Genomic DNA, 22399 nt, shown 5'->3' with positions numbered 1-22399 from the left:
ATTTTCCCTTTTGTATAGTTATTTTAGAAATATCTTAGAATGTCCCCTAGCTTCATGGTAAATCCTCCATCTACCTGATCCATTTATTTAATCATCCATATTCTTTATTATTATCATCAAACTGACAAGTTAAACAGTAGGGCCACTGAAATCAAAATATTTAATTGTATTATACTTTCTTAGGTAAGTAAAAATGCCATTTGAATACTGTTATGCAGTTCTCCATGTGGTCCTCTTACTCTGAGCTTGCCTTTGTTTTTTCCTCGGACTTGACCCAACCAGGATATATATGGTATCTCTAAGTAGAAATGACATTTTTACAGTTTTGGCAATTGACAAATTTTATGTAAATGTGCTATTTAAGTTGTAGAGCGATGAATATTAGTTATTTTGTTTGTGGGAAGTAATTGGTAAGGAAACACTTCCAGTGCTTTTCTCCCTGTTTGTTTGATCTCCAAAATAGCTCCTTTCACAGAACTCAAAACACGTCACTTTCATATTTCTATCCCATTTTTTATATACTACTCTTTAGAAGCTGCAAAATACTATAAAATATAATTTAAAAAAATACTGAGGTTTGTTTATTCATGTGTTTTTCTTGGCATGATATTTGCCAGCTTTCAGGGTTATCTATCACCAATGCCTCTTAAGGGCAGTTGCAAATAATGCTCTAAACATACCAAATACATGTTGACTAATAAAGGAGAGGCAATCACTTCTCTTAAGCTCAAGCTTTATGAACTTCAAGATAGTATCTTTATTCTCCAGTAAAATTAAACAAAGCAAAAATCATTGCAATACTTTATATTTAGTCTCTTTATCTTTTTCCCCTGCCATTTTTGTGTTACTTCAGCTAAAAGAGATTCTAGAATAATAGAGCTTGAAAGGCCACACCAGAAAAAAGGCAGTACGGAGTTCTAGTTAAGAGCCTGAACTCTGGAGCCAGACTGCCTAGATTTGAATCTTGGCTCCGCCACTTCCTAGTGGAATGATTCTGAGCAAGTTACTTAATTTCTTTGTGCATTAGTTTCTTCATGTGTAAAATGGTGATGATAATATACCAAACAGGATTTAAATGAGTTAAATCCTCACACCATGTAAAGCTCTTAAATAGTGCCTGGTACAAAGTAAGTGTTCAATAAACATTAGCTGCTTACTGTAATGTGGTATCGTAAGTCCTATCGACTACCATTATGCATTCATTTAAAAAATACATATTGAATACATGCTGTGTACATAACTATTAAATACTGTAGACACAATAATGAACAAGATACAGTCTTTACTGTCAAAAAACTTAACAATTTAGATGGCAGAATATCTAAACTACCTTAGAGAAATTTTATGACTCCAACAAATTATAAATTTTACCTTATAACCAACTGAAATCTCTACTGCTTTATTTTTTTATGCATTTCCACACATGTGTTGTTAACAACCATTAATCAGCATTAATAATGCTGCTCAGAGGTCTTTAAGTCATCTGTTTATCCAGTGTGGCTATAGCAAAGGGATTGTCAAAAGAGTTGCAGTGTCAGTATTTGGAAGCTCCTGTTTTTAAAATAGATGAATTAAGGAATTATTTGTTTTATAATAGAATCTTCAGATTTTTTAAGGATTTTGTAGCTTTCTTCCTACATTTAAACTTTTTTATGTGCCTCTTTTAAAGAAGCATCTGTTAGTAAATTTACTTAATCCTGTGTGGCTCAGTTGGTTGGAGCATCTTCCCATAGGCCAAAAGGTTGTGGGTTCGATTCCCAGTCAGGGCACGTACTCAGGTTGTGGGTTTGATCCCTGGTTGGGGCGGTACGGGAGGCAACTGATCGATATCTCTCTCTCTCTATCTCTCTCTCTCTCCCTTCCTCTCTCTAAAAAGCAATGAAAAAAAAGTCCTTGGGTGCAAATAAAAAAAATAATGCAAGCTAGTAATTCTAAAAGATCAGTGGTCAGATTTGATATAAATCAGAAATGAAACTTGGAGTATTAAAAATTGGAGGATTGCCTGGCTGCTGTGGCTCAGTGGATTGAGTGTCAGCCTGAGAGCCAAGTGTCGCTGGTTAGATTCCCAGTCAGGGCACATGACTAGGTTGCACGTCAGATCCCCAGTTGGGGGCGCGAGTGAGAGGCAACCACACAGCGATGTTTCTCTCCCTCTCTTTCTCCTTTCCCCTCTCTATAAAAATAAAATAAATAAACAAACAAACAAATAAATAAATAAATAAATTTTAAAAGAAAAATTGGAGGATTGGGGAGATAATGGAATAATGAGTCTTCGTGGTTGTTAAAATGAATGGGCACACAGGCCAGTGGGCAAGAATACCTGTATGACATGAAAGGCTATTTTGTAGCTTTGATTTTGTTCATCATCAAGCAGCTGTAACTTTCCTTTTAAAAACAGGAGTGACTTTTTACACCTGCTACAAACTTGGACGAATCTCAGATATGTTTTGCTGAGCGAAAGCAGCCATAATCAAGATGCTGCATGCTGTTCATCCCATTAATCTAACATTCTGGAAAAGGCAATACTGTAGGAATAGAGAGAGATCAGTGGTGGCCAGGAGGTAAGAGGCCAGTTGGCGGCAAAAGTTAGCATAAGTGATGCTGAGGAGTGACAGGATTGTTTTGCTGTCTGATTGCCATGGATCTTTAGAACCTGATGCTGAAAAGAGTAAATGATACCGCATGTTAACTGTGGATAAAGATATAATTAAATTTCACACAATGCACTGGCTAGCCAACTAGTACTTGCTAAGCACTGGCACAGGCAGAGAAGGGGCAGAGAGAAGCCGATGGAGGCCCATGGACTGGTTGGAGTTTCAAAGGTTCTCTCTACTTTCTGTTTCCGTCATCTTGGACGTCTCCCTGCTCTGCCCATTGCTCAGGCCACCTGCAGGATGAACACCAGAGCTGGGCTCAACCTTGCCTTCAAAGTGTGGGATAAGCAAAACTCTCGGTCCCATGGTGGGCTGGAAACCATAAAACCCTCCAACCCCATAGAACCACAACCAGGAGTCTGGTCGGTTCCTGTGTCCTGACCTTGTCTCCAGCCACGATGTTTTAAAAAATCGATGCACTCAGAACCTGCATATGTGGTGGGGGTGGTGTGGGCTTTTCTTGCCAGGTCCTTTGGAGGGCCTGTACCCCTGCCAGACCAGCGCATGAAAGGGATCCCCATGGTGCCCTGTTGTGCTTTCCCTCTCAAAGGCATACTGCCCAGTTGAGCATGGACGCAGGTCCATCAACACACACCACACGGCCACCCATGGGCAAAGAGGCCTGGGCACCCACCCTGTGCCCCACATGTTTAGAATCACCCAGGAGACACCTTTGTAAGAGTGACTGTATGGTCTTTGTATGATTTCTCAAATTGACTTCTCTTTGAGATATAGAATTCACTGACTGGCCAATGTGAATGTTAGTTTAGCGGTTGGTTTTTTTTTTTTGTTTGTTTTTTGTTTTTTTTTTCATTATAAACGATGACATTAACAGTTGAGTACAAATCCATCTCATGTACCATAAGCTGTTTTTTTCCCCCTCTAGGGACTTTTCACTGCCAGATAAGATCCTTATTGTGGTTTCAAACTAACAGACCTTGGAAAACAAAACTTGAGGTTTAGAGAAAGTAACAATTCCAAAGCTTTTCCTTGCAATATATCTTTACTCTCCCACCCAGAGATTCACTGTACCCAATAAGGTGGGGGGAAAAATTTCCAGTGACCCTTTGGATTTTTCCATTTACTCAACCTGTGTCTATTTTCATCAAGCCACCCTAACAGTATTGAAGTAGTGTTTAAAATTATTCCCTTAATTGCAGTTAATTATCTTTAGCTTGGATTGAAAAGAGTTCTCTTCTCTGGAAAGTTTGCTTATGCCTGGGATTATGAACACTTTCAAATTCCCTGCAAATTAATTCTTTAGGGTGTGTTTTCTTCAACAGCACATAGAACTAGGATTCTTTTCTTTTTAATTTAAAAAAATATATTTTTGTTACTTTCTTTTTTTATATACTTTAAAAAATTATTCTATTACAGTTGTCCCAACGTTTTTCCCTTTTGCCCCCCTCCACACAGCCCACCGCTCTCACCCACAGGCAATCCCCTCTCCTTTGTGCATGACTCATTCATACATGTTCTATGATTAGTCCCTTTCCCTTACCTCCACCATATCCCCCTCCCACCTCCCCTCCTACAGCTGTCAGTCTGTTCCATGTTTCCATGTCTCTGGTTCTATTTTTCTCATTAGTTTATTTTATTCATTAGATTCATATACTAAAATTCTTCAGGGAGAAAATATTCAGCCTATAGACCACATTGGTATCAAACCAAGAGCGTCCATAAATTTCTGGTATATATTTTCCCTTATCACAAATTTTTCCCCAGGTAGTTTCTTTCTAAACCAGTTCCTTGTTTCTGTGAGTTAGGACTTTTCATGCTGTTAGAATTTAGGTATGTCTCTAAAATTAGAATTGTTAAATTCCTCATCAGCAAAAGAAAAGGTGAATATTCCATTTTTAACAAACCATCATTTTCTGTTTACTTTTTCATTTCTCTATCAAAGCCCAGTGTTCTCTAATCCCTTGAAAGGAGTGGGCTCCTGGTAGAAAAAAATTACCCTTATTTCAGTGCTTGACAACCTTTTCTTTTTTTTTTTAATTTTACTTTTCAATACAGTTTATATTCAATATGACTTTATATTAGTTTTCAGCTGTACAGCATAGTTGTTAGACAATCATATACATTACAAAGTGTTTCCCCTGATATTTCAAGTACCTACCTGACCCCATTCACAGTTATTATAATATTTTGCTGTACTTTACATCCCAGTGACTATTTTGTGTCTACCAATCTGTATTTCTTAATCCCTTCACCTATTTCACCTATTTTTCTCAGTCTCCCAACTATCAGTCTATTCTCTGTATCAATCAGGCTGTTTTTTATTTTGTTTATTTGTTTATTTATTTTGTTATTTAGATTCCACATATAAGTGAAATCATATGGTATTTCTCTTTCCCTGATTGACTTATTTCACTTAGCATGATGTTGTCTAGGTACATTCATGCTGGTACAAATGATAAGATTTTATTCTCTTTTTGATGAAGAAATATCCGTTATATACATACCACCACTTTTTAAACCACTTGTCTGTTGATGGTCTGTTGGGAGGCTTCCATATCTTGGCTATTGTAAATAATGCTGCTGTGAACACAGGGGTGTATATATTCCTTTGAATTACTGGTTTGAGTTTCTTTGGATTATACCCAGGGGTAGAATTGCTGGGTCATAAGGTAGTTCCATTATTAATTTTTTGAGGAAACTCCAACCTTTTCCACAACAGCTGCACCAATCTCACTAATAGTACAGGAGGGTTCCCTTTTCTCCACATCCTCATCAGCACTTGTTGTTTCTTGATTTATTGATGGTAGACATTCTCACAGGTGTGAAGTGATATCTCATTGTAGTTTTAATTTGAATTTCTCAGATGATTACTACCATTGAGCATCTTTTATATGTCTCTTGGCCATCTATATGTGCTCTTTGGAGAAGTGTCTACTCAGGTCTTTTGCCCATTTTTGAATTAGACTGCTTTTGGAGGAGGGGTTGGAATTGTATGAGTTTATTAAAAATGAATATTGGCTATTAATTCCTTATCTGATTTATCATTGGCAAATATCTTGTTCCATTCAGTAGGTTGTCTTTTTGTTTTGTTGATGGTTTCAATTAGCTTTGCAAAAACTTTTAAATTTGATTATTTTTTCTTTTGTTTCCCTTGCCCAAGAAAGTATATTAGAAAAAAAAATTACTAAAAGAAGTGTCAGATTTTACTGCCTAGGTTTTATTCTTGGATTTTATGGTTTCAAATCTTACATTTCAGTCTTTAATCCATTTTGAGTTTATTCTTGTATATGGTGTAATAAGGTGGTCTACTTTCATTTTTCGCATATTATCTGTTCAATTTTGTCAACATTATTTAGTGAATAGACTGTCTTCACCCCATTGTATGTTCTTGCCTCCTTTGTCAAATATTAATTGACCATGTAGGCATATGCTTATTTCTGGGCTTTATTTCTGGGCTTTCTATTACATTCCATTGATCTATGTGTCTTATTTTATGCCAGTACCATGTTGTTTTGATTATTATCACCTTGTAGTATAGATTGATATCAGGTAAAATGATACCTCCAGCTTTCTTCTTATTTCTCGAGATTGCTATGGCAATTTAGGGTATTTTGTGGTTTCATATAAATTTCTGGATTATTGGTTCTAGTTTTGTGAAATATGCCATTTGTATTTTGATAGAAACTGCATTGAATCTGTAGATTGCTTTGGATAGTGTGCACATTTTAATGATTTTAGTTCTTCCTGTCCATGAACACAGTATATTCTTCCATTTATCTGTATCTTTTTCAGTTTCATTCTTCAGTGTCTTATAATTTTCTGAGTATAGATCTTTAACATCCTTGGTTAAATTCATTCCAAGCTTTTTTTTAATTTATTTTTTAGATGCAATACTAAATCCAATTGTTTTCTTAGTTTCTTGTTCTGGTAGTTCCTTATTGGTGTATAAAAATGCCCCTGAGCTGTGTTCCCTGCACAAAATGTTCAATGAAGCCACAGAAACCTCCCCACTATAGAGCAGGTGTTGCCATGGCCCCAGGCAGAGACAGGGTCTGGAACAGAATCTTTGACAGTGATAAATCAGTACCAGAGCTCCAGGAACAAGATTCCTCGCAGGAAGCCGCACAGCAAGCCCAGCTGGAAGCAGTAGCTGAAATCAATGAAGAACCAGTCAGGAAAGCAAGACAGAGCCGGAGTGAAAAGAAGGCATGGAAGGCTATGTCCAACCCGTGTCTTCAACACGTCGCAGGGGTTACTAGGGTCACTATCCGGAAATCTAAGCTACTTTTTGTCATCACAAAGCTGATGTCTACAAGAGTCCAGCTTCAGATACCTACATAATTTTGGGGAAAGCCAAGATTGAGGATTTATCTCCGTAAGCACAGCTATTAGCTGCTGAGAAATTCAAAGTCCATGGTGGAGCTGTCTCGGACATTGAAGGACGCACACAGCCTCCAACTGTACAAGAGGAGAGTGAAGAAGAGACTGATGAAACAGGTATAGAAGTTAAGAACATAGGATTGGTCGTGTCACAAGCAAATGTGTCAAGAGCAAAGGCAGTTTGAGCCCTGAAGAACAACAGTGATGATATTGTAAATGCTATTATGGAATTAACAATGTAACCATCTAAAAATGAGGAAACTTTTTTTGGTGTTTCAAAAGAGTTACTGTAGCTTGGTTTGAAATTTGTATTTTTATAACAATAATCAAGTTATGGCTTCTTGTGGGGAAAAAATGTGAATGATTTCTGAATGTTGATTTTGTATCCTGCTAATTTACTGAATTCATTGATCAGTTGTAGTACTTTTTTGGTGGAATCTTGAGGGTTCTCTATATGCAGTATCATGTCATCTGCAAATAATAACAATTTAACTTTTTCCCAATTTGGGTGCCTTGTATTTCTTCATCTTTTCTGATTATTGTAACTAGGGTTTCCAGTACTATGTTGAATAAAAGTAGTGAAAGTGGATATCCCTGTCTTGTTATTTTGTTAGATGCTTTTCTGCATCTACTGATAAGATCATATGATTTTTACCTTTCATTTTGTTTATGTGGCGTATCATGTTAATTGGCCTGTGGATATTGTATCAACCTTGCATCCCAGGAATAAATTACACTTGATCATGCTATATGATCTTTTCAATGTATTGCTGAATTTAGTTTGCTAATATTTCCTGAGAATTTTTGTACCTGTGTTCGTTGGCCTATCATTTTCTTTCTCTGTAATGTCTTTATCTGGTTTTGGAATTAGGATAAAGCTGGCATCCTGAAATGAGCTTGGGAGTCTTCTCTTGAAGTTTTTGCAATAGTTTGAGAAGGTTAGATGTTAATTTTTCTTTGAACATTTGGCAAAATTCACCTGTGGTGCTATCTAGTCTGGGACTTTAGTTTTTTGGGAGTTTTTTTTTATTACTGCTATGATTTTGTTGATCTCAGTGTGATCCAATTTATTGTTTAGTACCATATTATTATGTTTGTGTGTTTTTCAGTATTTTCTTGTAATAGATTTCTAGTTTCATACCATTGTGGTTGGAGAAGATGGTTGATAATGATTTCAGTCTTCTGAAATTTAATGAGACCTGTTTTGTGTCCTAACATGTGGTCTATCCTAGAATACGTTCCATGTGCACTTGAAAAGAATGTATATTCTTCTGCTTTGGGGTGACCTTTTCTGAAAATATAAAATCCATCTGATCTATTATGTCATTTAAGGCCACTGGTTTCTTGATTTTCTGTCTGGAAGACACACCCATTGATGTCACTGAGGTGTTAAATCCCTTACTGTGACTGTATTACTGTCCATCTCTACCTTTATTTCAATCAATGTTTTCTTTATGTATTTATGTGCTCCTATGTTCGATGTGGAATTTACAAGGGTTATGTTCTCCTGTTATATTCCCTTTGTTATTATGCAATGTCCCTCTTTGTCGGTTGTTCTGGCCTTTGTTTTAATGTCTATTTTCCCTGATATAAGCATTGCTACCTCAGCTTTTTTTAGGTTACAATTTGCAAGAAATATCTAAATTATAGACAAATCATCCTAAATAACCAACTGAAGACTAGCTGAACAGAAGTCTTATAACCAAGGATTATACAGAAGAAGCCACACTGAGACTGGTAGGAAGCGTAGAGAGGCGAAAAGATCTGGCCCTCCTCCCACTAGTTATAATTCCAGTTTGGTCCTGGGAGGAAATGAGTGTAGCTTCTACCTACTCTGCCACCACCGTGGATCCTCCAACAACCTATTCTGGGAAGAGTTAGAAAACTACAGTCCTGAGAAGCACAGTATATATTCAGTTGATCAATATACAGTTATCTTTAATATTGGAAAATTCTACCAAGTGAGCTGCCCCAGATAGGCTTTGAGGGTTTTGGGGGTTGTTTTTAAAATTGTTGTTCTTTTACAGTTGTCCCAATTTTTGAGTTTTTTTAATTGTCTCCTTATTGTGTCCTAACCACATGGTTATTAGCTATAGGTGTTCACTTTTCAGCACTTATGACCTGCATCTATCTAGGTCATGCTGTTTAATTGAACCCTGCTGTATATAAGCAGTACAATTTGTAGCTTTCCACTCTTACCCTGTTGGGTCAAGTGCTTCCAGTTTTATTTTTGTGTTTGTTTTGGGGTCCACCTTGCTATGATTGTGCTATTTCAACTTCTTGTGTACAAGTAGATATTTTCATTATTTTTATCTGCTCAGCCTCATAAGGGTTGTGAAGTTATATGTTACTACCAAATCAATAAATATTTAAAAATCTGTCAAAAGTTGTCATGACTCAATAAATAAAGTATTAGATATATCTCCTGGATATTAATAATAATTTGCCCCCACGTGTTTAAGAATAGATACATTATTTAATTGAATAAACATTTATTGATCATTGTTTCTGGTATCAATCAAGTTTCTCAGGGACCTGCTTTTTTCTATTGGTTCACATTGTTTTCAGTCACTGCCATCTCCTCTTTGACAGCTCTCTGATGTTTCCAAACCTTTTCTTCCAAACTAATTTCTAGGGGAAAAACACAACAAAATTTTGTTATCATTCAAAATTGTTAGTGAGCCAATTTGAATTCCTTTTATTGTTAACCTTGTGTTGTCTTTCTGAATCTAATTTCTTTCCTTTTTTATGGCTAGCCCATTCCAGTATAGGAGTGAGCAAAAATGGCTTTGCAGTTCCTTTGGCAAAAAATACAATAATTAATAAATAATACAAGAATGAACTCTGTTTCACATACTCACAACTGTAACCCTACTTTTGCCCACCCTATATATAGTTAAAACCTTTTTAGAAATGTTTATTTCACATACTAACACAGTACCAGTTTTATAATATTATGTTGGGGATTAAAATGTCAGTTCCATGTTTTAAATTTGAGTATTAGCTACAGCAAAAAGGCCATATTAAACATATTATTAGAAGAAAAGTAGATTCACTTTTACTTTTATAGGACTTTTAATATTTCTGTAGTGTTCAATTTTAAAGAGCTTTTGTAATCATGATATAATTGTCACAGTTATGCATTTAAAATAATTTTTAAATTCTACTTACTAGAAAAATGATAAGGAGAAAGGTTAAAGAATTTCGTGTTTTCCTTTTATGTGTAAGCAGGCTTAAATAAAAACTATTATGATATTAACTGTTGGTTACTTCAGAAATTTTGACCCTTAAGAAAGACTTTCCTTTTCTTAAATTATGATTTTTTTCTATATTATAATATTGTTACTGTTTACACAGTGAGTTTTCAAATAACCCAGTTTATTGTCATCCTACTTGACATTCCCTACATTTCCCACTTTGTCTTTTAAGAATTTGATCTTGATTGTCTTTTAGGATTTGAATTGAGGACTTCAATTTTATTTTACTCTTGTGCAGCAGGAATAAGTTGGTTTAAAATTCTTTTAAAAGGTACCTCAGCCTCTGAAATATCTCTTTGATTTGGCCTGTACTTTAAAAAAGACATTATTTTTCAAACTTTATAATTTATCTAAACTATAACTGAAGGCATATACTTTACAGCTTAATGGAATCGTAATGCATGAGTACACAACTTCAGAACCCATTTTGTTAAAGTAGTGACATTTTATGCCCTATTAAGCCAACTAGAATAATTTTCTTGCTCTTAGCTATAATTTCTCTGTGTCCTTATGGAAGAAATTTTAGGGTGTGTTGTAGAAGGCATTGACACAAGAGAGTACTTCCAGCAATATGTGGAAACAGGGTCTCTTGCCATTATTGCATCAAGAAAAATAAAACACAAAACTTGTGAAATGGGAAAGTGGTTGAAATGCCCCTGTTTGTGTTATAATGTATTACACTATATTTATTTAGTAATAGTTCAATTGTAAAAGTGAATTTTAAAGTAACAGCCACATTTCCTTTTAAAAACACCTTACCAGTTAAGAGTGCTTGTGTGAGTATATGTGTGTATACAATCATTAAGAACTATACTTTCAATACTTCATGTTTTTGCTATCTAATGTATTTAAAGCAGCTTAGGATGCTAGTCCCGTTTTCAGTACAATATGAACACTTATTTCTGTTATATTTTACTCAATAAACTGACTAAAAGATTTTGGAAAAATAAATTTGCTGAGCCTTAGGGGAAATAACCATAATATAAAACCACCCTGTGTTGTCCTGGGTCTTTAATATGTCTACAGTTTTCCCCCATTCCTTGTTGTGCAAGTCTACTTGAGATTATACAACATTTCCCCCTCAAAATAAAATTTCTTTGTTATTATATGTGAGCTACAGAGAATACAAGCAAGCAAAACGAAGGATATAAAAAATCATCAGTGATCCCTCTTACTCTCAGCTACTGATGTTAACATTTTTGGGGTATTGCTTTCTATATGTATGCATGTATAAACTCTTATATACATTACTTCTTTTTTTTTTTTTTTTTACAAAACATAACTTTTTAACTGCTTTTTTACTTAATGTGTCTGTGTCACTACATATATTTCTGAATGGCTATATTTTGTGTGTGCATTCACTGTAATTTCTTTACAAGGTTCTGCATCATTGCTTATTTAGGCTCTTCCCACTTTTTTCTTATTAACAGGACATGGGAATAAGTATCCTTATAGCTAACTGTCTTATTCATTTATTAAATATAATATTTGTTGAATACCTAATGTATGTCAGCCACCGTATTTGGTATTGGGTTACAACAGTGATCACAAAACACAAAGTAACTAATCACATGGATTTTGAATTCTAGCAGGAGAGCAGATATTAATCAAATAACCACATTGCTGTATATGTAGTCTATAATCTAAATGAAGACTCTGAAAGAAAGGAATGTTCTTCTGTGAGAAAATATAGCCTAGGATCCTGACTAGAATTAGGGAAGACCTCATTGAGAAAGTGCTGCTTGATATGGCAATTAACTAGTAGTAAGAGGTTGCAGGTGGTGTGGGTTGGCATTGTAGAGAGAAAGATGATTACCGACAAATGGTATTGTGCAGAGGCCCTGATGCAGAGGGATTACAACATATCTGAGAAACTCAAAGAAAGCCAGTATAGTATGAACATGGAAAGTAGGGATATAAGATATGGCTAGAGAGGTAGTCAGGGGCCTGGCCAAGGAGGGTCTCATAAACCATGTTATGGACTTTATTCTAAGAGTGATAGGGTGCCTTCAAAGGGTTTTAAGCTGGTAGTAATACCTGATTGCAGGATGAACTAATCATACAGGGAACAGAGTGGATACAGGAAGACCAGTTACCCAAGGTCAACTATGACCAGAAAATATTAAATGGAAAATTCCAGAAATAAGTAATTGACGGGTTTTAAATTATGCACCATTCTGAGTATAATGATGAAGTCTTGCACCATTCCACCCAAGATGTGAATCATCCCTTTGTCCAGCATATCCATGCTATATGTGCTACCTGCCCATTAGTCATTTAGTAGCCGTCTCAGTTATCAGATCCACTGTAAGGTATCACAGTGCTTTTATTCAGGTAACCCTTATTTTACTTAATAATGCCCCAAAAGTCATTCACATAACTTTTATTACAGTATATTGTTATGACTGTTCTTTTATTTTTATTACTCCCTACTGTGCCTTATTAAGTCATTGAACTTTATCATAGGTATGTATGTATAGGAAATAACACAGTATATTTAGAGTTTGATACTATCCACAGTTTAACTGGGGGTCTTGGAGCATACCCCCTTGTGAATAAGGGGGTATTACTGTATACAACAGTGTACAGTAGTCCCTCTCTATATCGCAGTTCACTTATCACGGGATTTTTAAAAATATTATATTTAATTATTTATCGCGGATTTTTTGCTCTATCGCGGTATTTTGTGGTACTGTATACATATGTTGTTAAAGTTACGTAGGTTTAAGAGTGTAGAATATGTTAAGAACATAAGTAGTGTTTATAAAAGTGTGGAAAAGGTTAATAAGGGAGTGGGAAAGGTTAATAAGGGGCTGGGAACGGTTTAGAAGTGTGTGGGAAGGGTTTATAAAGCCTTAAAATATATATAAATACTAAAATGTAAGGTTGCTACTTCGTGGATTTTCACCTATAGCGGGGGGGTCTAGAATGTAATACTCTCGATAAGTAAGGGAATACTGTATTGATCTTTTTTTTAAAAAATTTTTGTTTATTTTTAGAGAGAGGGGATGGGAGGGGAAAAGAAAGGGAGAGAAATACCAACATGTGAGAGAAACACCGCTCATTTGCCTCTTGCATGCATCCAACTGGGGATCTGGTTTGCAACCCACACATGTGCCCTGACTGGGAGTCCACAAAGATGGAAATATGGAAATGTTTAAATTTTATGTAATGTTTTAATAGTTTAATAGGTAAGAAATAAATATATAGTACATGTCCCCTCACCCCAACTTAATAACTTTTTGGCAGTATAAGGATAGCTATAACTGAAAGTAAGAAATTAGAAACATGAGTAACTTTTTAATTTTTTTTTGGAATTGTTTCTTAACTTCTTTTTTTTAATAATTTTTATTTATTTATTTATTAATAATTTATTTGTTTATTTTATTTTTAGAGAGAGGGGAAAGGAGAGAGAGAGGGAGAGAAACATCACTGTGTGGTTGCCTCTCACTTGTGCCCCCAGCTGGGGACCTGACGTGCAACCTAGTAATGTGCCCTGACTGGGAATCGAACCAGCAATACTTGGCTCGCAGGTCGATGCTCAGTCCACTGAGCCACAGCAGCCAGGGCTTACATGAGTAACTTTTTGAAAGCAATTAAAAGTTTCTTGTTCTCCAAAATAGTTTGAGTTTGAAAGACATTGACCTTAGACTGAATATAAGTTAAGTTTGTAATGTTTTCATATTTTTGTGAAATAGATATGTAATTCTACATTATTGAAATATACTTATATTTGAAATAACATGCTACTCACTGCTTTGTTTTCTCTCAACAGTTAAAAGATGTTGATACTCAGAAAATCATAAAAGCAATGCTTTCTTATGTGTGGCCCAAAGACAGGCCAGATCTACGAGCTAGGGTTGCCATTTCCCTGGGATTTTTGGGTTGCGCAAAGGTAAGAATAAGAGAAATTATATGTTGTTTGTTGCTATAAGGAATGCTATGATGTTTTCTAGTAATGAAACTTGGGCTGAGGTAAGCCACTTTGGGGGGAACATTGTCAACTTTTAGGACCCTTATTTATGTAATTCTAGTATGCAGTCAGCAGAAATTATATGGTGATGCCTGATTTATCTGTGGCTCAGATTTAAAACAGCTTCAATGTAATGGAACTCATTGCTGAAACCAGTGTAAGACACAAGATCACTTACTGGAGCAAGGAACTCCTCAGAGCCCTTTTAGCTTTTATGTAATACAAATTTATGGTAAGCCTTGTTCTGAGTTCCCAGTGAGTTGAAAAGGATGAAGACATTTTTGGTACATTGGTAGTCATAGGTGGTAAATACCAGGGTGACATCAAGGGAAAAAAGAGGGAAAAGCTGGGCATTTTGGTACCATTCAGTATAGGAGCTCTCTACATCTTAGCAGCCTCCTCCATTTGTTACTGTACTGTAACATGTTTCAGTAAGGAAAACTTATAATAATAATAACTGAGCTTTCAGTAGAAATCCCTTAATTTCAATTTATTCATGTTTTGAAGTTAGTAATGTATATATCTTTAGATACAATATAGAGTAATGGTACATATATAAGCTCTGGAGTCAGACTTCCTGGGGTCTGCCTTGTAACCTTGGGCAAGTTGCTTGGTCTTTATGCCTCAGTTTCTTAATTTGTAAAATAAAATAAAATATGGTTGTTATAAGAGTTAAATAAATTAGCATACAAAAGGTTTGCTTAGAACAGTGCTTGGCACATAGTGAAGCATAATGTGCATGTGCAAATAAAAATAAATTCCAATTTCCATCAGAAATATGGTAAAAGTCTGCTCAAAAGTATAAATGAGGTTTGGTTATAATTTGGCTGTCACTCATATATGTGTTAATATATTGTTTTAGAACAGGTCTTTTCACTTACTTCTTCTATATATCATGTACATTCCCATTTATTTACTTATTCTTTCCCTACCCCAAAAACATTTATTGAGAACTTGTCATACAAAGTATTGTTCTTGGCCCTGCAGGGTATTCAAATGTAAACAAAGCACATTTACTCTCTCATATCATACAAGATAAGATGTTTTATTTTATTGCCATAATACAAAGTAGGTCATAAATGATTTAAAAGAAGTGTTGGGGGTATTTCAAAGGAAAGAACCACTATGATGGGGTGTCAGGAAAGGTTTCACAGAGGAGGTGATGTCTGAGATAGGCTTGGATTAATGAATAGGATTGTTACAGGTGTAAGAATAACAAAAAGATGAGAAGGAACATGGAGTATGTGTGGAGAAGTGAGGAGTGAAGCTTTGTTCCAGTGAAAGGATAATGTTTCAGAAGAATTCGAAGTAATCTTGGAAAAATAAATAGAGCTCCTAATGTGGAATACCTTAATTGTAAAACAAAAATTTACTTAATTATGCAGGAAGTAGGAGGCTCTATTTTGAGTAGAAGAGTAATAAAGTTAGAGCTTTAGTTTAGGAAATTAATCTGACCCTGTTGTATAAGGTGGGTTAGGGTGATGAAAGACCTAAAGTAGGGATACCATTCATTTTCAATTCATGAATTCACTCAACGGTATTTACCGACCAGTTATAATACTAATTTAATAGTGTAGATGAGAAGTAATATTTTCTACTAGAGAAGTGGTATAAATGGTAATATGAAGAAAAAAGATACCAAAGATATTGTGAGTTAAGAGTCAGTAAGATTTAGGGACAGATCAAAAGAGGAATAGGATTCAAAGATGTTGCCAAGGATTAGAGAATGATAATGCCTTTATAACAGAAATAGGTAGTGTGTTGGGAGATCTTCAGGAAGACAAAAATTTTGGTTTGAGGAGCCCTGGCTGCTCTGGCTCAGTGGATTGAGCGTCGGCCTGCGAGCCAAGTGTCGCTGGTTCGATTCCCAGTCAGGGCACATAACTAGGTTGCACGTCAGGTCCCCAGTTGGGGGCGCAAGTGAGAGGCAACCACACAGTGATGTTTCTCTCCCTCTCTTTCTCCTTACCCCTCTCTCTAAAAATAAAATAGATAAACAAACAAATAAATAAATAATTTAAAAATTTTTTGGTTTGGGGAGTGTTAAATTTGAGGTGCTGATGGAACATCAGGGTAGAGAGAGAGATTGAGCCGGTAATACAAAATGCAAGACAAGCTGAGAAAGGAGCCCAGGACTTAGAGATTAAGAGATAATAGTTAAAACAATGCAAATTAATGAATTCACTAAGGAAAAGAACAGGTAGAAGATGACTGCAGACAGAATCTATGATAAATGTGTTCCTATAGGAAAATAAAGTTAATAGTAGTGGAAACATGGAAAGAATGATTGGAGAGGTAAGAGTAAAACCAAAATAATTTAGTCAGACTGTTCAGTTTTCTAGTCTCCTTTCTCATCTATTGACTCTGTTAAGTGCTGTTTCAATGAACCAGACCGTTGTCTGGGGGAGGACTTGAATCAAGATGCTGAGCAACAGACCAAGAACCTATACTTTATTCTATTTGTTTAAGCTGAAGAGAAAGAATAATTTTACCTATCTAATGTTGAAATTTTAAAAGCTCATATTTTTTTCTAGGGCAGTATTGATTGCTGAATTATCTTCTACCCACAAATTACTTAAGGGTAGAGCTTATTTTGAACTCTTGCTCAAGCAGAATTAGGAAATTGGCCTTTATTCCTTTATTAGCTGAATGTAAGTTCCTTAAATAATGGCATTTGTATAGACTTTATTTTTAGAGTGAATTCCAGTCTTTTAAAACACAGCTTTTTAAAATTTCTTTTGGATCTAGAAAAGGAAGAAGATACCAGATGTTATTATGTGTGCTTACTCTTATTTTCAGAGAATATGGAAAAACAGTTTTCTTTTTTCTAGATAGGAACTGGATCATAAAATACCTTTAGGAATGTAGTCCCTAGTAGGATTTAATAATTTCTAACAGCATTTCCCCACCTTCTTCATTGTCCTCATTTTAAAAGTGATCACTCTCCCAAATCTTTAAAACATAATCATTGTTTATTTTTGAGTAGTATTGCAGTTATTATTTATAATTAATGTGCAAAGATGGACTAATATCCTTGTCCTTCCATGGCTTCCTATTTTTTTCTTGAACGTTATTACATGCTTTGATAAATAAGCACTTGGACCAATTTATACTTCTTTATTCTGTGGTCCTCCCTATCTTATCTCTTAGTGGACGCTGCCTCACCATGTGAACAGCGTGTAGTGATTTCATAATGAGCCCCGAGGCATCCATGAAAAAGGTGGAAGAGAGAAAGTGAGAAATGTCAAGTGAGAAGTAAAAGGGAGAAGGATTTCATGCTGAACATATGGAGTTACAGCATACCATCTGCTTTCTTATTTGCCTTTTAATGCTCTTTTTATTCTGAGGGTCTTAATTCTGTCATTGCCTCCAAGAAAGATTTTTAAGATAAACTGTACTATGTAGATTTCTGTATGGTGTATATTTTAAGGGTTCTGATGAGAGAGACAGAACACTGCCTTTATTTCTTAAATTCCTACAAATATGCAATGGCTTTTCTTACCATCTGCACATATGTTATGGGACCATCACATCATCCTTAATCTGGGGATTTTGATATCTCCTAAGGATTTTTAAAATTCAGTCTATTAGTATATTACATACAACCATGCCAAGATTTAAAGAAAATATAAAACATTTACTGAGATTTGATTTCACAAAATAAATATTTAATATTATAAAAAGTTTACTCATATTCTCTAACCACCACCATCTTGTGAGGCAGTTAGTTGCCAGAGAAATTGAAGGCACATTAAAATTAACATATCAAGTACAAAAAGATGTTCTCAATAATCTGTTGGAAATTAAAATAAGTCATATTTAAAGTTATAAAGTAATTTTAGAAAAAGGTATAATATATAAAAATACAATCAATACCCATTTTCTCCAAGAATGCATTACATAAGGTAAAGGATAATATATGTGTCTTAGCCCATTTCGGCCCCTATAACAAAATACCATAAACTGAGTCATTTATCCAGTTTTCTTTATTTCATTTTAACCTCATATGATGTAATGGGCAAAGAGGGTCTCTGGGGACTCTTTTATAAGGGCATTAATCCCATTTTATGAGGGCTGTGCCTTCATAATTTAATCACTTCCTAATGGCTCCTCCTCCTAATACCATCACCCTGGGGGTTAGAATTCAACTTACAATTGAGAGCAGGGCAGAGAGTAGGGGCAGGACAGAAACATTCAGACCATAGCACTAAGGATTGAGCAAACAAAGTACTGTGCTTTGCAGCTGGGAATACAAATGAATAAAATGCGCTCCTTGCCCTTCTGGAGTTGAAGTATATCGAAGGAGAAAAATATAGAAATAATGATGAAATATATATAACATTAAAAATACCCAAAGGAAGTCACAAGTGAAGCTGTCTGGAAGTTTTACCAATTAGGCATTTAAGAAAGGCTTCATGCAGGAGCTAGAGTTTTTCAGTAACTACGAACTTGACATTTATAACTTCAAAAGATTCATGCACTTCTTGCTTAATTTTAGTTCTTTAAAATTTTATGAAAAATAGTTTTTAACGTGAAACAATGCTACCTGAACACTTTAAGTTGAGAAGGATAATTTATATCCTAGAGTACTTTTAAAATAATATGTTTCAGGTTTACAGAAAAATTAAGCAGTAAGTACAGAAAGTTCTTATATATCCTACCTCCTAAAAAACAGTCAGTTTCTTCTGTTACTAACCTCTTGCATTAGTGCACTCGCTGCATTTGTCACAATTGATATAGCAATTATGAAAAATACATTACTTTTATCAACTAAGTTTATATTTTCCATTAGGATTCACTATTTTGTTTTAGTTTATATGGGTTTGGAGAAATACATATCATCATGTATTCACCATTTAAAGTATTGTACAGAATGGTTTTCAGCGCCCTAAAAATTCCATGTGTTCCACCTATTCATCTCTTTCTTCACCTTCCCATACCCTGACAACCAGTGATTATTTTACTATCTCTGAAGTTTTGCCTTTTTCAGACTGTCATATAATTAGAATTATATAACATGTAGCCCTTTCAGACTGGCTGCTTTAACTTAGCAGTATGCATTTCAGAGTCATTCATATCTTTTTGTGACTTGAGAGTTTCTTTTTTTATTATTACTGAAAATATTCCATCGTATGGCTGTACCATGGTGTGTTTATCCGTGTACCTGTTGAAAGACATCTTGGTTGGTTCCAGATATGGACAGTTATAAATAAACTGCAGGAAACATTATATTCAGGATTTTGTGTGACATAAATTTTCAACTCATTTGGGTAATTACTAAAGAGTACAGTTGCTAGATTATATGATAAGACAATGGTTAATGTTGTGAGAAACTGCAGAACTGTCTTCCAAAGTGGCTGTACCATTCTGCATTCCCACCTGCAATGAATGAGAGTTTTTGTCACTGCACATCCTTGTCAGCATTTGGTGTTGTCAGTGTTCTGGATTTTAGCCATTCTGAGAGGTAAGTAGTAGTATCTCACTTTTATTCTAATTCGAAATTGCCTAATTTGACCTAAAACTTTTCATATGTTTTTTGTCCATTTGTATATATTCTTTAGTGAGATAGGTGTCAGGTCTTTTGTCCATTTTTAAATTGGGTTGTTCATTTTCTTCTGTTGAATTTTAAAAGTTCTTTATGTTACATTTTGGATACTGGTCCTTTATCAGATATTTTCAAAATATTTTCACTTAATTTGTGGTTGTATTTTCCTTCTCTTAGTATCTTTCACAGAACAGAAGTTTTAAATTTTGATGAAGTCCAACTTATCACTGTTTTGTGGATTATGCCTCTAGTGTTGCAACTAAGTTATAGCCAAACCAAAGATCACCTATATTTTCTTTTATGTTACCTTCTAGAATTTGTATAGAGTTGTGCTTTACATTTAATTCTGTGATCCACTTGGAGTTAATTTTTGGAAAAGATGTAAGATCAGTGACTACATTCTTTTTTTTTTTTTTCATTTGTTCCAGAACCATTTTTTTTTTTTTTAATTTCCCACTGGGCTGCCTTCGCTCTGTTGCCAAAGATCAGTGAACTATATTTGTGTATACTCGTCTATTTCTAGATTCTCTGTTCTGTTCCATTAATGTATTTGTCTGTTCTTTTGCCCTTACTGCACTGTCTTGATTGATGTAGTTTTATGGTAAGTCTTGGAGTTAAGTAGCAACAGCCCTCCAACCTTGTTTTCTTCTTTAATATTATGTTGGATATTTTAGGTCTTTTTACTTTCTATATAAAATTTATAATCAGTTTGTTCGTGTCTACAAAATTACTTGCTGGGATTTTGATTAGTATTGCATCATCAATATAGATCAAGTCTGGGAAGAACTGACATCTTGACAATACTGCATTGAGCCATCCTATCCACAACATGGAATATTTCTCTATTCATTTAGTTGTTCTATAATTTTTTTTAGTCAGAGTTTTCTAGTTTTCCTCATATAGATATTGTACATGTTTGGTTAGATCTATAGCTCTTTATTTTATTTTTTGGTACTCACTTAAATGGTGTTATATTTTTAATTTGAAGTTGTATAATGTTTGTCAGAGGAATATAGAAAAGCAATTGACTTTTGTATAGTAACTTTTTATCCTTAAGTCTTGATAGAGTTGCTTATTAATTTCAGTTTTTTTAACTCTTTTGGATTTTTCCACATAGATAATCATATCTGCAAAAATTGCTTATTTCTTCCTAATATGTATACTTTTAATTTCATTTTCCTGCTTTATTGCATTAGCTAGGACTTCCAGTACCATGTTGAACAATAGTGGTAAGACAAGACATCCTTGACTTGTTCCTAATCTTGGGGGAAAACCATTTAGTTTCCTATTATTAAGTATATTCTAAGCTATGGGGTTTTATGTATATGTTCTTAAACAAGTTGAAGAAATTCCCCTCTATTTCCAGCTTGTTGAAAGTTTTTATTATGAATAGGTGTTGGATTTTGTCTCATGCTTTTTTTGCATCTATTGATATCATTTGATATTCTCTCTTTAGCCTATTAATGTGATAAATTACTTTATGGCCATGTGTCACTTAATGACAGGAATATGTTTTAAGAAATGCACCATTAGGTGATTTCTTTGTGCAAGCATTATAGAGTACACTTACACAAACCTAGATGGTATAGCTTACTGCATACTTAAGCTATGTGACATAGCTTATTGCTCCTAGGCTACAAATTTGTACATGTTACTATACTGAATACTATAGGCAATTGTAGTACAATGATAAGTATTTGTGTATCTAAACATATCTAAACATAGGAAAGGTACAGTAAAAATACAGTATAAAATATTTAAAATGCTGCACTTCGATAGGGCACATACCACGAGTGGAGTTTGCAGGACTGGAAGTTGCTCTGGGTGAGTCAGTGAGTGAATGGTGAGTGAGTATGAAGTCCTCAGACATTACTGTGCATTACTGTAAACTTTATAAATACTCATAGGCTACCCTAAATTTATCTTTAAAATGTGTCATCAAAAATAAATTACCTTAGCTACTATAACTGTTTTTACTTATAAAATTTTTAATTTTTTAAAAATTTGATTTTTTTGGCAATATCACTTAGTTTAAAACATAGACACATTGGGGATGACATAAGCATCATGGCAGAGTGAGAAGAAGACTCCTTTGATTCTCCTCTTAAAATTAGTACACGGTATATTCCTTAACCCAAGTGATATCACCCCACCTTGATTCCAGAGGCAAAAATAGTGCCAGTAAGAGAAAACAAAAATTTTCACTATAACACCATTCACTGGAAAACAAAAGAAAGTACCCTACCTATCAACCTTCTGAATTGTTAATAGCAAGTCATATCTAAACAAGAATAGAGCTCACTACCTCAAATGTGTAGGCAAAGAAACAGTCCATCAAATACCCTGAACAACCAAGGTAACATGTGAGTGCAGAAAGAAAATCCAAAATCTCCAGAAACCAAACTCAGAGTCATGGAAGACTGTGACTTAAATGACACAGAATTTAAGGTTGCAGTTATGAAGCTCAATGAGATACAAGAGAACTAAGAAATGTAGTTCAATGAGTTCAGAAAGAAAATTAGTGACCTTTTCATCCTTTTACCGAAGAGATAGCAGTTTTTTAAAATACCCAAATAGAAATTCTGTAGCTGAGTGAATCAATAAATCAGGTGAAGAATATATTAGCATT

The 22399-nt window shown here is 34.7% G+C and overlaps 1 protein-coding gene and 1 pseudogene across 1 annotated transcript in view; both read left to right on the top strand.

The window, feature by feature from the left end:
- Positions 1 to 22399, top strand: part of ABCB7 (ATP binding cassette subfamily B member 7) — an 84589-nt gene that overhangs the window by 25405 nt on the left and 36785 nt on the right. Inside the window, exon 3 of the mRNA XM_090264256.1 lies at positions 14028 to 14147. Within this exon, the coding sequence (XP_090120382.1) occupies positions 14028 to 14147 (120 nt within the window). The remainder of the gene's footprint in view (positions 1 to 14027; positions 14148 to 22399) is intronic.
- Positions 2790 to 7180, top strand: LOC149990569 (nascent polypeptide-associated complex subunit alpha pseudogene; annotated as a pseudogene).

Source organism: Furipterus horrens, unplaced genomic scaffold (assembly GCF_987537825.1).
Source record: "Furipterus horrens unplaced genomic scaffold, mFurHor1.1.pri manual_scaffold_17, whole genome shotgun sequence".
NCBI lineage: Eukaryota > Metazoa > Chordata > Mammalia > Chiroptera > Furipteridae > Furipterus > Furipterus horrens.
This window is presented reverse-complemented; position numbering and strand designations above follow the sequence as displayed.